The sequence below is a fragment of the Peromyscus californicus genome, unplaced genomic scaffold, assembly GCF_007827085.1.
Source record: "Peromyscus californicus insignis strain IS unplaced genomic scaffold, ASM782708v3 Scaffold_6__1_contigs__length_162567912, whole genome shotgun sequence".
Taxonomy (NCBI): domain Eukaryota; kingdom Metazoa; phylum Chordata; class Mammalia; order Rodentia; family Cricetidae; genus Peromyscus; species Peromyscus californicus.
The window spans coordinates 131,123,827-131,139,305 of record NW_026294584.1 but is presented as its reverse complement, the minus strand read 5'-3'; the positions used below and the strand labels follow the sequence as shown (position 1 = coordinate 131,139,305).

Genomic DNA, 15,479 nt, shown 5'->3' with positions numbered 1-15,479 from the left:
GCCGAGCCAAACAATCCTGCATAGGCCCCAGGTTTCAAACAGCCAAATCATGCAATGAGCACAGGACCCGGTCCCACTGCCTGGATGCCTCCCAAACAGATCAGGCCAATCAACTGTCTCACCCACTCAGAGGGCCTGATCCAGTTGATGACCCCTCAGCCATTGGTTCATTGTTCATGTGTTTCCATTCGTTTGGCTATTTGTCCCTGTGCTTTATCCAACTTTGGTCTCAACAATTCTCGCTCATATAAACCCTCCTCATTCTCGCTATTTGGACTCCCAGAGATCCACCCAGGGCCTAGTCATGGATCTCTGCATCCAGATCCCTCAGTAGTTGGATGAGGTTTCTAGCACGACAATTAGGGTGTTTGGCCATCCCATCACCAGAGTAGGTCAGTTCGGGCTGTCTCTCGACCATTGCCAGTAGTCTGTTGTGTGGGTATCTTTCCTCACTGGGTTTTTAAAGACAAGTTATCATTTAACCCTTACAATGTATGCTTAGATTTCTCTCTTAAAAAACAAGGTAGCATGATTCAGTAAAATTATTTAGAACTAAAAAAAAAATAGTAATATTTTGTATGTGAATGAATCTGCTAAATGTCTTAGCAAAACAGGGCTATGGGGCAAAGTCAACCTGCCACCTACTGTGACCCATGAATTAAGTACTCTTTCCATACCTTTAAATAGAAAAAGATCAAAATAATCATGTTTTTTAACACGTAAGTTCATACAGAACTCGGGTCTGTGGTGAATCCAGGTTTCCCAGAGCAGAGACTGGCCAGCTAGTCTGTGCATTGCATGCCACTGCTTCTGCATACGGCGGGACTGACAGCAGTGCTTAGGCGACACTCAGCACGGCATGTAAAGCCTAGCACGTTCGAATACAGTGATGCAACCACAACTCGTCCACATTTTGATGGCATGTGTATTGGTACTGGTACCATTTTCTTTCTTTCTTTTCTTTTTTTCTGAAACAAGGTAGGCTTGAATGGCCTAGAACTCCCTACTTAGATCAGGCTGACCTTGAACTTGCAGAGATCCACTCTCTCATGCTTCCCAACTGCTGGTGTGCATCACCATGCCCAGTATTATTTTGTAACTTAAAAAAAATCAGTGTACATCAAATATGTCAAAATATTAAAAATGGACTTAGAAGCTTACCCATGTTACATCAGATAGAACTGAAATCATTAGAGAATATTTTGAAAACTGGACCCCTATTTTCTTTGTAGGTCTTATAACAAGAGGCAACCCCTCTAGCAGTTTAGGCAGTTGTGTTGGAGCTATGGACTGTGCTCTAACTATGTGGCTAAACTTCTTAGTAATGTGCAGTCTGAAGAAATATGAGAGTGGCTTGTACTTAGGTCCCTTGGATATATGAGGTCCACCATTTTTACATCTCTCTGCTGGTGTTATGGGAGTGAATATCCAGGAACAGATCCTCAGGTATTTACTTGAGGCCCAGTTCTTAGCTATGGGCTCTTTTGACCTCTTTTTCCTAATTAATAATAATGACATAATAATAATATTATTAGTGTGTGTGTGATGTGGTGGGGTGCCATGATGCACATACTGAGGTCAGAGGACAGCTCTGGAGAGTCTGTCCCTGTCTTCTCTACCTTGACGTGAGTTCCAGGGGTCCAACTCAAGTTGTCAGGCTTGAAGCAGCAGCAGCAGCAGCAGCAAATACCGTTACCTGCTGAGCCATCTTGGTGGCCCCAGTGTGCTCTGTTTTTAAGTAGAGCTATATTCCCTTGGATCCCAGCAGAGATGAATCATGGCAAGCAGGCTATAACTTCTCTTGTTAAGATGGACAATGGCTCAGTAGTAGATTGCTACACAAAGTGCCTCCAGGCTCAGTCCCTACACTTTCTGGAAAGAGGAACATGCTAATGCAAGCAAATCAGACACAGAAATAAAGGAAAACTACAATATATTAAATGCCACTAACAACTAGAATGGCAGGCCAAATAATACAAAGCAAAGATGGGACTGTAAAGATGGCTCAGTATGCAATGGAACTTGCTGCCAAGCTTGACAACCTAAGTTCAAGTCCCCAAACCCACATGGCAGAATTCCCTCAAGTTGTCCACTGCCCACCCACCGTGTATGTACGTATGCACACACATAAATAAAAATGATATAAATTATTTAAAACATTTAAATGACAAAATTACCTAGGAGTAAAAGGAAAAGAACAGGTCACAAAACATGAGAAAATTTAAAAAGAGAACTGGGAATATTAGCTCATTGTTTGCAGCTGCCTAGCATATGCAAAGCCCTGGATTCAAATCCTGGAAGGAGAGAAAGATTGAAAAGGAAATGAGACAGAGGTAGAAACAAAGTCAGTAATACAAATTAAACAAAAAAGGAAGTATTAGAAGACAAAGAGAAAAATGTGAAGCAAAATACATGCACCAAACAATTACCAAAATAGTCCTAATAAAAAAGGAAAGTATTATCTGTCCTGAAATGGTCCCCTGCATGTGTGAAGAGCAGACATTACTATTTCAGTCAGCTCTTAGACCCATGTCTTGTTTCCACGTCTCTCTCTGAGAGAGCAAAGGTCGAGGTTAGACACTGTGAGGCCAACTAGGGGTAAGAGCAACACACTATCTGCACTGAGGAGCTGGGGATGGCAGGCCAGCAATCCACCACTGCCTTCAGCTACCATCTAATCGGGTGCATCTGCTTGGTTCTTCCAGCTCCTAAGCTAGCAGCGGTGCTTCCACTGTTAAAGGGGAGGTCAGTTCTGCAACCTTTTCTTGTTGCCCACCAAGTACCTCTGGCACAGAATTACAGTATGACAGTCTCCTCTATGAACAAATTGGTTTTCAAAGCTATTCACTGAAAGCATATTCACTTTTGTAGAAGGTTTCAATACAGAAGGGGACAGTAAAACACAGGGGCTTGTTTCCCAAAGCCATAAGCTCCAACATACTCTTCTCCCTTCTCAAGAACACCACCTTCCTCACAACATCGCCATCAATGTGTATTGGGAGACGCAGGAAGGTTCTCTACCAGCAGCCTGTTTGCGGATTCCTGAAAAGCGGTATTAAGATTGCCCTTCTGCGCCACGCTAATTCCATGTTAGTTGTACTTCCTAGGTATCTGCCTCTTCTGGAACCTCTTCCATCCCCTGTGCTGCTACAGTCCCTTTCTCTCTGCTCCAATCTGCGGAGTCTGGGTTTCTTCACATCTCTTCCTATCCACTCTTGAACTTCTCACATTCGCAGGTTCGTCTCCTTGAGAAGCTACTCCCTAGGTGTTTTAATTCCAACTTATGAATAAGTGGCTGCCTCTAGTTATTTTGACCCCTCCCCATAGAAACATCTGATAAATATGTGAATCCATCATTCATCACTACATCAGTAGAATCAGCAGTTAATGTCACTTATCTCATAGGTTTATTGGTCATCACTTGGATGGCTTAGGGGGAGTAAAATTTTATCTGTGTTTCAGCTCTTCCATGGTTGTGACAAATAATTGGAATGACTTAAAAGGAGGGAAGATTTATTTTGGCTCATGATCTTAGAGGTTTCAATCCATGGTCACTTGGCTCTGTAATTCCTGGACCATAATAACACAAGACATCATGGTGGGAAGCACATGGCAGGCAGGACAGAGCTACTCACCTCATCAGAGCCAGAAGGAAGCAGAGAGAAAGAGAAGAAAGCTTTCAGAGGGAAATGCTCTTTCCACCAAGCCTGACACCCTGAGTTCAATCCCCAGGACCGATAAGGCAAGAGAACCAACTCCTGCAAGTTTTCGTCTGACTTCCACATCCTACACACATACACATGCATACAAATAAATAACAAATAAATATTTTTAAGAGAAAGAAGACACAGCCAGGATTATAGTTTCCATGGCATAAGCCTCATACCCATTTCCTCACTAGGCCCTACCTCCCAATATGATATCATAAATCCACAAATCTATTAAGTATGTCTGAGTGCTTAGGATTCAATCACTTCCCAAAAGCCTATCATCAACTGACAACAAAGCCAGGAGGCTTTGGAGACTTCTCAAATTCAAACCATAATGATCACTCAATCATGTTTTTTTCTTACGTGCTATGGGATGGTCTGTATGTCAAATGTGTTGCTGATTGGTCAATGAATAAATCACTGATTGGCAGTGGCCAGGCAGGAAGTATAGGCGGGACTAACAGAGAGGAGAATTGAGAGAACAGGAAGCTGGGTGGAAGAGACACTGCCAGGCGCCATTAGGATAAGGAAGATGTAAAGTACCGGTAAGCCACAAGCCACGTGGCAAGGTATAGATTAATAGAAATGGATTAATTTAAGCTGTAAGAACAGTTAGCAAGAAGCCTGCCACGGCCATACAGTTTGTAACCAATATAAGTCTCTGTGTTTACTTGATCGGGTTTGAGCGGCTTGGGACTGGCGGGTGAGAGAGATTTGTCCTGACTGTGGGCCAGGCAGGAAAACTCTAGCAACACTTACGATTTTTGGTGACCTGTACAGAAAGTACACATTAATGTCATGAACTTCATGACAATATTTGGGTTAAGTGGTAAACACAAACTGAAATTAAAGGCCAGCAAGATGGCTCAGTAAATAAAGGTATTTTCTGTGTAGGACTAACAACCTGAGCTCCATCTCTGTGAGCTATCTGTGATAGAAAGATAGAACCAGCTCCTGTAAGTTCCCTCTGGCCTCCACACATATATTCACATGCATGTGTGTATAGCACAAGTACACACACACACACACACACACACACACACACACACACGCATGCACACACAATAAATAAATGTAAATAACAAAACCAGAAGTTAGCCAGGGGAGCCAGGCACAGTGGCACACACTTGTAATCTGAGCACTTGGGAGGTAAAGAAAGGAGGATCAAGAGTGTAAGGCCTCCTTCTACTACATACTGAGTTCAAAGCCAGCCTTAGCTTCAAAAAAGACACGGTAAAAATTACCTAGAGGAAAATGAAACTGAGATGTGGAAATGACATTACAAGCAAATGGGGAAAAGTATATTTAAAACATGGCATATAAAAAGACCTGAAAATCTGAGGGTGACATATTATCAAGGGTCTCCCTCACATATGGAGAAACTGTTATAAAAGAATTCTGCTAGTGATTCAAGGCAGTAAGTAATCTTCATTAATCTTCATTGCTAACCCCTCTCCATGTCTCTCCAAGACAAGTGTCACATGTCTAGTTCTAACCAGATACTGACCCATTAAGAAAACAGTCTCTGATTGTTAGTTGGCTCTTTGTAGCCCTCACCTCCCCGCCCCCCACACGCGCACACCAGGAGTGTAAATTCTCTTTCCACACACTCTGAGCAAAATCTTAGGGGAAACTGTATGGCTCTCCACCTCTGGAGTTTATACCAGCACAGTCTGTCCTTGAGTGTGGGTATAACCCAATATGACAGGTCTGGCCAACTGACTATGGCAAAAGTAAAGGGATTCTGAAGATGTAATTTAGGCCCCAAATCACTTTGTTCTGAGTTAATCAAAAGGGAGCTGCGAGAAGTCTCTAGCCAACCAGCAGCCACAAAATCCTAGGGCCCTCAATCACCTAAGCGGAAGGAAATGAATCCTATCACAGTGTGAATGTGACTGTGAAGGCAGGTTCTTTCTCCTAACAAAACTACAGAACACACACTGTCTTCCCTTTTGTATAAGGTGCAGGGGAGGGGGAACCTGAACAGAGCACTAGCTATACTCTACTTAGATGTCTCACCCGAAGACACTGCTCTCCAGATCACAAGCTGGGCTTTCTTTTGAATAATTTTAGCACTAGATTTTTATCTTTCTGTGAGCCTCACTTTAGTTCCCTATGGTATCTTTCCTTCCTTTGTTTAGCAAAGCTGTCCTCATTTAAGATCACGCCTCACCAGCCATCTCTAACTCTACATTTCAGGTGAACTGAAGGCCAACTCATCTGATCCCAGAGATCATATCCTCTGCAACAATCACCAAGATCACAGCACCAGGACTATAGCAAATGGATGATGCTCAGAGAAGGTGGAGATACTCTTTGTAACACGGTGCCTCTGTATTACTTTATACTGGCCAAATGTTCAGTTATGTTTAATGACTTAAAAGTGAAGAGAGCTGAGGGAACAGTTCAACCAGTCAAATAACTTGCTGCCAAGCCTTACTACATAAGTTCAATCCTCAGGACCCACAGGTTGGAAAGAAACTGTCTCTCCCAAGATGTCCTCTGACTTCCACATGCATCACGGTACAATCATGCCAACACGCTTACACACAAATAAATAGTGTAATTCAAAATAAAAATAAAAGTGAAAGGAGAGACTCATAGTAAGTTGAAATGCACAGAAACTTAAGAAATCATCTTGTCCCAATTCTTTCATTTTTCTACTGCCTACCTAAGCAATCAATAGTGTTTTCCTTCTGGTTTGAAAAGCAATATACAATTTATTTCCTCTTACATAATAACAAAATAAAAAAGAAAGAAATTTACCCATTTTTAAGTAGCAGAGTTAAAAATGATACCAACTTTAGGATTAACCCTTTCTGCTACATCATGATAATGTAATAATATACTATTATCACAAGACTATATTCTAGTAAACATCTTAGAGTTGCACAAATAGATGGAAATAAACCATATTTATAAAAAAACTATCAAGTAAAGAAAATTAAAATTTAGGAATTCCTTTTTAAGTGTCAGCCCCATGAAGGATGATTTCAGAACTACTTATCAGGGAAAGGGATGGAGAGCACATGAAACTTACTTGATCTATTAATACACTATGGCTACTCTAATAACCCACAGAATACACAAAGGCTTCTGAAGTGTGCAGTACAGTCTCTATTTCTAAGTGAAACATGCAAATGAAACCCATTTACCTTAAAGATTCAGATAACGGTGTTAAAGTGCCATCTCCCCTATCTACTACACGAAAGAAATTCAATTGATCTCCTTCTCGGTATACCAAAAATGTAACTTGTTTGTTGCAAGAGGTCTTTTCCCAGACCTCGTCCCGACTGGAATCCATGTACTCAGCAAGCTCCCTAAGTGGGTCTTCCACAAGAACTACAAATGGAAAGATTGATAAACAGGCTTTCAATTCATATCAACATTTTTGCATCTTGTTACAGTAACAGGATATATATGCTGAATTTATACAACCATACTGTACATGCGATAAATAACACTCTCCAAACAGGCTTCTGATATTTTTATATTCTATACAGCATCCCTTACTTTTTTAGAATTTAATGAGTATTGTATTTTCATTATTTTCCCCCTCCTTCCTCCAATTCTTCCTATGTCTCTCCCGTATCTTCTCAAATTCATGGTTTGTTTTGTATTACAAAAAAAAAAAAAAAAAAGCCGGGCGGTGGTGGCGCACGCCTTTAATCCCAGCACTCGGGAGGCAGAGCCAGGCGGATCTCTGTGAGTTCGAGGCCACCCTGGGCTACCAAGTGAGTTCCAGGAAAGGCGCAAAGCTACACAGAGAAACCCTGTCTCGAAAAACAAAAACAAAAAAAAAAAAAAAAAAATGCATCATTATGTTACATGCCCAAAGACATGGCTTAACTTAAAACATGAGGTCATTTGTATTTCTGTACCAGTACAGTTGATAGACTATATACAGATTATATACTATAAGTCTATAGTATTATCTATCATTATTTTAGCTACCCTTTAGCTTCCTGTGCTTTTATATACTGGTTCCAACAACCAATCACTTAAATGTATTATAAATCCCACTTACTTTAGAAAGTAAACGTATGCACACATACACAATTGGGAAACATATTCAAGAAATTAGAGGCAAGAGAGAACTAGAGACAAAATTCGATGGTAGAGTGATAACCACCATGCCCAAGGTCCTAGGTTCAGTCTGCAGCAGCCAAAGAAAACAACAAAATAAAGCAAAAAGAAAGAAACAAGTAAATCTTTTTCTCCCTTAAGTTTTATATAAGAACAGACTCTTTGACAGCTGCTCCTTGAAGTAGTGCACAAGCAAAGCACAGGGAAGTCATTTTAGTGTGCTAAAACTGCACTGTATGAAAGGATCAATATGTGTTTCTTGAAAGGCTCCTCTCATGATCCAGGTGTCGTGGTCAGGGTGTGTGTATATGTCCAATCAGGGCATGAGACTCACAGAGGCCTACTGGAGTCACTCTGACACTCCTCCGAACTGTAGGCCAGTGGTACCCAGTTGTCCTCCATTTTCAAAGTCGCCTAACTTTCTTTTACTTAGTAATGAAGGTTTCATGCCCTTAGGAAGTGAATTCAGGGAATGCAGCTGAGCAGCTGAGCTTGAGTCTAACAGGCACAAGGCTCAAGGTTCAACTGCCAGCACAGGAAAGAAAAATAAAACAAAAAGAAACACCAACAGAAAAATATTAAATTCTGAAAGTAATCAGGTAAAGATATCAAAGATACCCCATAGTCTAAATTTAATACCACTACTTCTGAAACATAACATTTTGATTTGCTCTTTCTACTTTCAATCCTCCTGCCTCGGGCTCCTACATGGCTGGGATGACAGGCAAACACCACAGTATCCAGAACTATTTTCAAAACTTAAAAGTCCCACTTTTCATATTACAGCACTAAGAAGTAAATATTACCATAGCTACTAAAAAAGCCTTTCCTAAACCCATGTCTTAAGCCAGGAGGTGCTAAGGCTGTCTAATTGTGCATGCCTCTTCATAACTCACCATTCATTAAGATTTTGTCACCTAAAAGCAATACAATTTAGGATGTAAGTTTGGAAAGGGATGATTGCTTTCTTGTGCTGTTTATTTTAAGGCAAAGCCTTAACATTCTATGACCTAAGCTGGCCTGTAACTTGCCATCTTCTCGCCTTAGCTTCATGGGTACTCAGATTACACATGTTATTACCATTAATGCCTGCTTCCCCACTTTGTTTAGATAATGGTTATTTTAAAAGCTAAATTATTGTAATTCATATGATAAAGGCTCTTTCCAAATGATGAGTCTGAGAGACTAAATGAACTTTAAAGATGCAATAGTACATACTATCAACTTCCTAAAATAGGATGCACAAACCATTAAATACTATATAACTCTAACTTGATATAATGGCTCAGTAAACAGAGTTCTTACAAATGTGACATACAATTATTTCCTTTTAAAATTTTATTTATTTATTTATATGTCTGCATGGCTGTATCTGCACATGTATTTGGGGGTGTGGATGTTAAATCCCTCGGAGATGGAGTGACAGGCACTTATGGGATGCTGGGCTGGTTACACGAGTGCTGGGATCTGAACTCTAGTCCTCATGACTGTGAAGCAAGCTGTCTCAACTCTGCAACCCATACACCTACTTCAGAAATCGGTTAACAGAGAATTTCTAATGTCAGAGCGCTGCTCAGTCAGCTTTAACATCATTTCCTTTGTTTTCTCTAACTAATGCAAAATAGTTTAGCAGTTCTCACAAACTGCTCTTAAGGTAGATAAGAAAAAAACATTTTAATAATCCAATTTTAACCAAAATTATAAAGCATGGGGATGTAATTTGGCATGTGGGAATCTACACTCAATTTCCAGTTTTCTATTGTGGAGGTGCAAACAAGTGTGAAGGCCTTCTTAAAATGAGGGCCATAGAGCACGACTACTCTGAGCATGGCTGTCATGGTGGGGCTGCCTGTGGACAGACCTGACTTGAAAGCATGCTCCTGGCTCTTCCCTGGATTAAAACCTTGTGGTAGTTTAAATAGGAATGCCCCCCATAAACTCATATATTTGAATTTTTGGTCATTAGGGAATGACATTACTTGACAAGGATTAAGAAGTATGGCCTTGTTGGAGGAAGTGTGTCATTAGGGGTGGGCTTTGAGGTTTAAAAAGCTCATGCCAAGCTCAGGGTCTCCCTCTTCCTACTACCTGCAGATCTGGATGTAGAACTCTCACAGCTACCATGTCTGCCTATGTGAGATAATGGACTAAACCTCTGAAACTGTAAGCCAATCCCAATTAAATGCTTTCTTTTATAAGAGTTGCAGTGGTCATGGTGACTCTTCACAGTAATGGCACTAAGACAAACCTTTTTACTAATTAAGTCTCGGCTCATGCCATCTTTCTCACAGACGTTCCCTACTATGCTATTTCTACAGTTGTTATCACATTCTCCTGCCTATTTCCCACATAGAACTCACAAACACTTGAAGTTCCATCAGTCTCTCACACATTTAGGAGGCAGAGTTATGAAGCAGAGGCTCTGTCTCCCTTGTTTACTGCACTTGGGACATTCACTCAAAATCAATAGATGGAGCTGGAGAAACGGCTCCACAGTCAGGAGCACATCCTACTGTTGCAGAGGACCCCAGTTCAGTTCCCACCACCCACACTGGGTAGCTCATAACCACCCTGAAACTCCAGTTCCAGGGAATCCAATGCCTTTTTCTGGCCTCTGCAGGTACCTGCACTCATGTGTACATACCCACACAGAAGCACACATATAAACACATCATTAAAGGTAAAGTAAAATATATTTTAGAATCCAGTAGATGCTCACTATACATTTGTTGAATGAATGAATGGATTCCAGAGACCACCCACATTTGGAGAAAGGATTCAACAGGACTATGAAATTCAGTTTTATCCCAGGTAAAAGGGCAATTCAGTTATATCCTATAGCAAATAATTATCCCTGGAATTTAAAACTCAAGCAGAGTTTAAAAAGCAACAAGACTGACATAAATCTAAATACAATGCTAATGTGATATTTATATTATCATTACATTTCTCCTTCCTTTACTACTAAGTTTTATTTTTAAATATTCCTGGATTGAATCTAGAATCATGTGGGGTTTATTCTGGGGTTATATTTTGGAGTTCCAGTGTTTATATATCTAGGTTTTAAAGAATAATGCCTAAAAGAATCAAAGACCTAACACAGAAAAGGCACTTGGCTAAAATGAGAGCCTTTAAAAAACATTAACCCCCTGAAGAATAGTACTACTAAATTACTTAATAATGATTGTTAGATGCTTTAATGTATGCCTACCTTTTCTAGTACTTATCGGTCCACCACGCATAGCCAATACCAGCTTCAAGGTACAACCTTCTGAAATGCTGTGAACAGTTAGCACAAAAATAAACTATAATCACCAAATAACAATCAGTGTCAAAAGAACCACTAATTATGTGATTTATTAGTCTTACTATGTGTGTGTGTGTGTGTGTGTGTATATATATATATATATATATATATATATATATATATATTCCCTAAAATATGAAGAAAGACACAGCAATATGAATAAATATATTATTTGCCTATATAAATTACAGAAAGTTTATAAGTTCTCATAAGCTTTTTAAAAAAGGAGGCCCAGCCAGGTGGTGATGGCACACACCTTTGATCACAACACTCTGGAGGCAGAGGCAGGCAGATCTCTGTGAGTTCGAGGCCAGCCTGGTCTATAGAACAAGTTCCAGGACAGCCAGAGCATCACAGAGAAATCCTGTCTCAAAAAATACAAAAAGGGGGCCCATGAAGGAAGATAAACTTAGTCAAAACCCAAAGAATTAGGAAACAGAAAATTCATTCAAAATAAAAATAAAACTGCAAATCCACCAGCTCTGCCGACTCCTGGTGTTCTTCCACCTCTCAGCCTCCTAGTTCCTTTGTCCTCAGTGTAAGAAATAACATGAGAGGAAATAGGTAAAATGTCGAAAGCACATTTATAACCACTGATGTACACAGTACCACTTCTTAAAGAGAAAAGGGACCTAATGAACAAAGTCTCAGCAGAGAGAACTCTCTCATGCCCAAAACTTGTGAAAATGGGAAGAAAAGAAACATGACCAGGAGAGAATGGGTCAACATTGAAAGAAAAAGGCAAAGAAAACAAGAAGTTACTATAACCATGCAAGAAGGCAAGGACAAAAAGCTCAGCATGTAGTTCACTGAAGGTGAACAACAAATATCAGAGAACAAAGACCAAGAACAAAGATGGTACTAAGCCAACGCGTCTAGAGGTCAAAATTCAGAATGAAAGCTGGGATCAAGCTGTTCAGGACAGACATGAGGAAAAACACTGGCATGTGGAGTTATATATAATACTGCATGCCTATAAAGCTGCTAATATGTAATTACACTCACTTGTAATCATTCAAGCAATAATCATCTTCAAGCTCCATGTTATTCCAAATTAAGTGCTGCTGACAGATGGGAATACCTTAAGGAAAGGTGATAATAAAAAGTGTTTAAAATTTTAACACCATCTCTAAAGAGCATGACACAAGGCTGTTTCATTAAAGAACTAAGAATATTTATGAATTAAACACACTTCTGATCTAAGGCCTCTGGCCCAACATCTGTCTTCTTCAATGTATGACTGGCACCACTATTATTTATCCTGTGGCCAAGAAAGACAATTTCAAGTGTCTTTTGTAATCATCATCATGTTTATCTTTAAAAACTTTCCTTTGCCCAAATTTCTTTAAATACTCATGGTTTACCATGGCATATACATTTCCATTGAAATGCTGATCTGTTCACAAAGATTCTTAGAAGAATCTCTAATTACTATTTAGGTTGCCAGAATGTAGTATATCTGAGTACTCACATATATAATATATGAGACAGAAACTGAAAGAATCAGCTCAGGATGCCAGAGGAGAAAAAAGCACCACAGGCTGGGTGGCCTAAACAATGGAAATATGTATCTCATCGTTCTTGAGACTGGGAGCCCATGGATTCAAGGTTCCAAATAGATGCATTCTAAGTCCACTTTTCTTGGCATGTAAGTAGTTACCAGTCCACTGTAGACTCACATGGCCTTTTCTTTCTATGAGTACATGGAGAAAGAAGTTTCATGTCTCTTCTTACAAAGATACTATCATGAGAACTGCACCCTATGACCTCATGTATCCCTAATTTATACACTAAAGGCCCCAATCTATAAGTTCCATCACATTGGGGATTAAGGCCTTAAGCAAAGAATTATAGGAGAAGCTGGACATGGGAACACACATAATCCCAGTAATCAGATGACTAAGGCAGCAAGACAGTGACTTTGAGGCTGCCCTGGGCTATATATAAGCTATGCCAAGCCTCTGGGCTGACTATAGAGTGAACCACTCTCATAAAAAGACAGGTTGTAGGGACATGAACATTCAGTCACAATGACATATATTTACTTATTACAGCTTAAATATGATTCTTATGAGGTTTTCTTAAATAATTTCAGACAGGTATATGTTTAAGACATTCAAATTTGCATTGAGAATGATGAAAGTAAAATCAAAAGAATCTCTAGCTAATTGAGGCAGAAACCATACAGTCATCTTAATAGACACAGAAAAGGTCAACAACTCTTCGTAATACAAGCCTGAGGAAAGCAGGAGAAGAAGGAACATACCTCATCACAATAAAGGTATATACAACATCTAACCAACAGGACACTAAATGGGGAAAACTCAAAGTCATTGCTTCTAAAATCAGGAAGAAGACGGAGTGCTCATTCTTGCTGTTCCTACTCAATATATTGCTCAAAGTCTTTGCTACGGTAATAAGGCGAGAAAGAAACAAAAGGGATACAAAGAAAGGGAGAAGCCGAAGTATCTATCTCTATTTGCATATGACACAATCTTATACTTAAAAGACCTTAATGACTCCACCAGAAAATTCACATCGAAGAAATACTCTCAGCAAAGTAGCAGTTTACAAAAATCAAGATACAGAAATCAGCAACCTTTCTATATATTAATAACAAACTTGCTAAGAAAGAAATCAGGGAGAGAAATCCTATTTATAATAGCTCCCAAAAAATAAAAATAAAATATACCTAACCAAGGAAGTGAAAAATCTTGCCAATGAAAACTCTAAGACAATTAAGAAAACTGAAGACAAGAGAAGATGGAATGACCCCCTTCCTGTCTCATGGGTTGGCAGAATCAATATTATGAAACTGGCTATATTGTCAAAAGCAGCCTACAGATTCAGTACAATCCCCATTAAACTTCTGATATTCTTCATAGAAATAGAAAAACAATCCTAAACTTCATATGGAATCACAAAAGACCCCAAATAGTCAAAGCAACCTTGAGCAAATATTAAGGTATTACAATACCTGATTTCAAATTATAGCACAAAGTCGTAATGATCCTATTATAAGAAAAATAGGATGGCACTGACATAAAAACCAGATATTTAGGAGCCAGCAAGATGGCTTAGCAAGTAAAGGAGCACATGGCTGAGACTGCTGGCCTGAGTTCAATCCCCACAACCCACATGGTGGAAAGAGACCCAACTGAAAGAGGAGAAAGTGACTTTGAGAGAGGAGGGAGATCGAAAGAGAGAGAGAAAGAGTAGTGGACACACACACATGACATGAAAGAGAAGGGACTACTGGAGGGAGGCAAGGTGACGGGAAAGAAGATGGCACAGGGCAGTAGGGGAGGGGAATGAACAGGAGCAAAGTGAAGCTACCTGTATGTATGAAAATGCCATATGAAACCCACTACTTTGTATGCTAACTTAAGAAAGCAAGAAAATAAAAACATTAAAGAGCCTAATTGCTATTTTAATAGGAAGTCAGGATAATTACACTGTACTTTGAAACTATGAAAATAATTTAATTAATGAATGAATTACATAGGAAAGCTAGTACCGATCCTTAGATTAATATAAAACTTCTTTATTACGTTTTTGTTTAGTGGGTGTGTGCACACACACCAGCCCACATGTGGAGGTCACAGGATAACTTTCTGGAGTTGCTTCTCTCCTTTTATCATGTAGGTTACAGGGATCAAACTCAGATCAGCAGACTTGACAGCAGGTGTCTTTAATTGTTGAGCCATGTCACTAGCCATAAGCTTGATATAAAACTACTACCAGAAACCCAAAGGCCACTCACTCTATGTGTGAACAGTTCAAAAAGGATTCAGATAGTTAGTTACATCATACTTGGACCAGAGAAGTGATGGTAAGAAAAAGACTTAAAAGCCATGTAATTTGAAGACGCTTCTGTAGAAGTCAGAAAAGAACAGACAAGGAGTAGCTTGTGAATCAGTTTCATTATGCACTGGCTACCTACCTATCTGAGTCTGGTGAGAAAGAATACCCACACACTCTTAACTGAAAAACACCCATTACTTCATAGGCACCAAGAAGCAGCTGCCTAAGTTCCATTGCCAGCCAGAGCCCCCAAAGATCAGGAAGACATTCTGTACCCAACCTGAACTGCAGAGAGGGCCCCCCCAAAAAACCAACTTGTTCAGGACCATATGACATGCTAGGCTCAAGCACTGAAGGACATTCTGTTTCTTGGGGAGAAAGGGAACAAAGCCGAGATTACTTTCAGTAACCACGCATCTCAGGATGTCACATTCCAGCACATTCAATCATTAGTCTTCAGAACTACACGTCAGGAAGGGCAAGAGCTGAGCTAAGTTAATCCAAGCCTACCTCAAGAACTCAACTGCACTTTTTTTTTAAGTAATTCCAGTAGTCAAAGGGGAAAGGAAGGG

General features: G+C 39.8%; 1 protein-coding gene across 18 annotated transcripts in view; it reads right to left on the bottom strand.

The window, feature by feature from the left end:
• Nucleotides 1–15,479, bottom strand: part of LOC128098387 (WASH complex subunit 2) — a 195,392-nt gene that overhangs the window by 99,011 nt on the left and 80,902 nt on the right. For 16 of the 18 annotated variants that reach the window (XR_008214228.1, XR_008214232.1, XR_008214229.1 and 13 more), the window contains exons 32-35: nt 12,109–12,184; nt 11,008–11,075; nt 6,866–7,052; nt 3,636–3,786 (exon numbers count right to left, since the gene is read on the bottom strand). Coding sequence is in view for 11 of the 18 variants with exons in the window: in XM_052719441.1 (XP_052575401.1) it covers nt 3,636–3,786; nt 6,866–7,052; nt 11,008–11,075; nt 12,109–12,184 (482 nt within the window). In the remaining 7 variants the exon portion in view is untranslated. The remainder of the gene's footprint in view (nt 1–3,635; nt 3,787–6,865; nt 7,053–11,007; nt 11,076–12,108; nt 12,185–15,479) is intronic. The other 2 variants (XM_052719430.1, XM_052719432.1) reach the window with 1 other exon arrangement.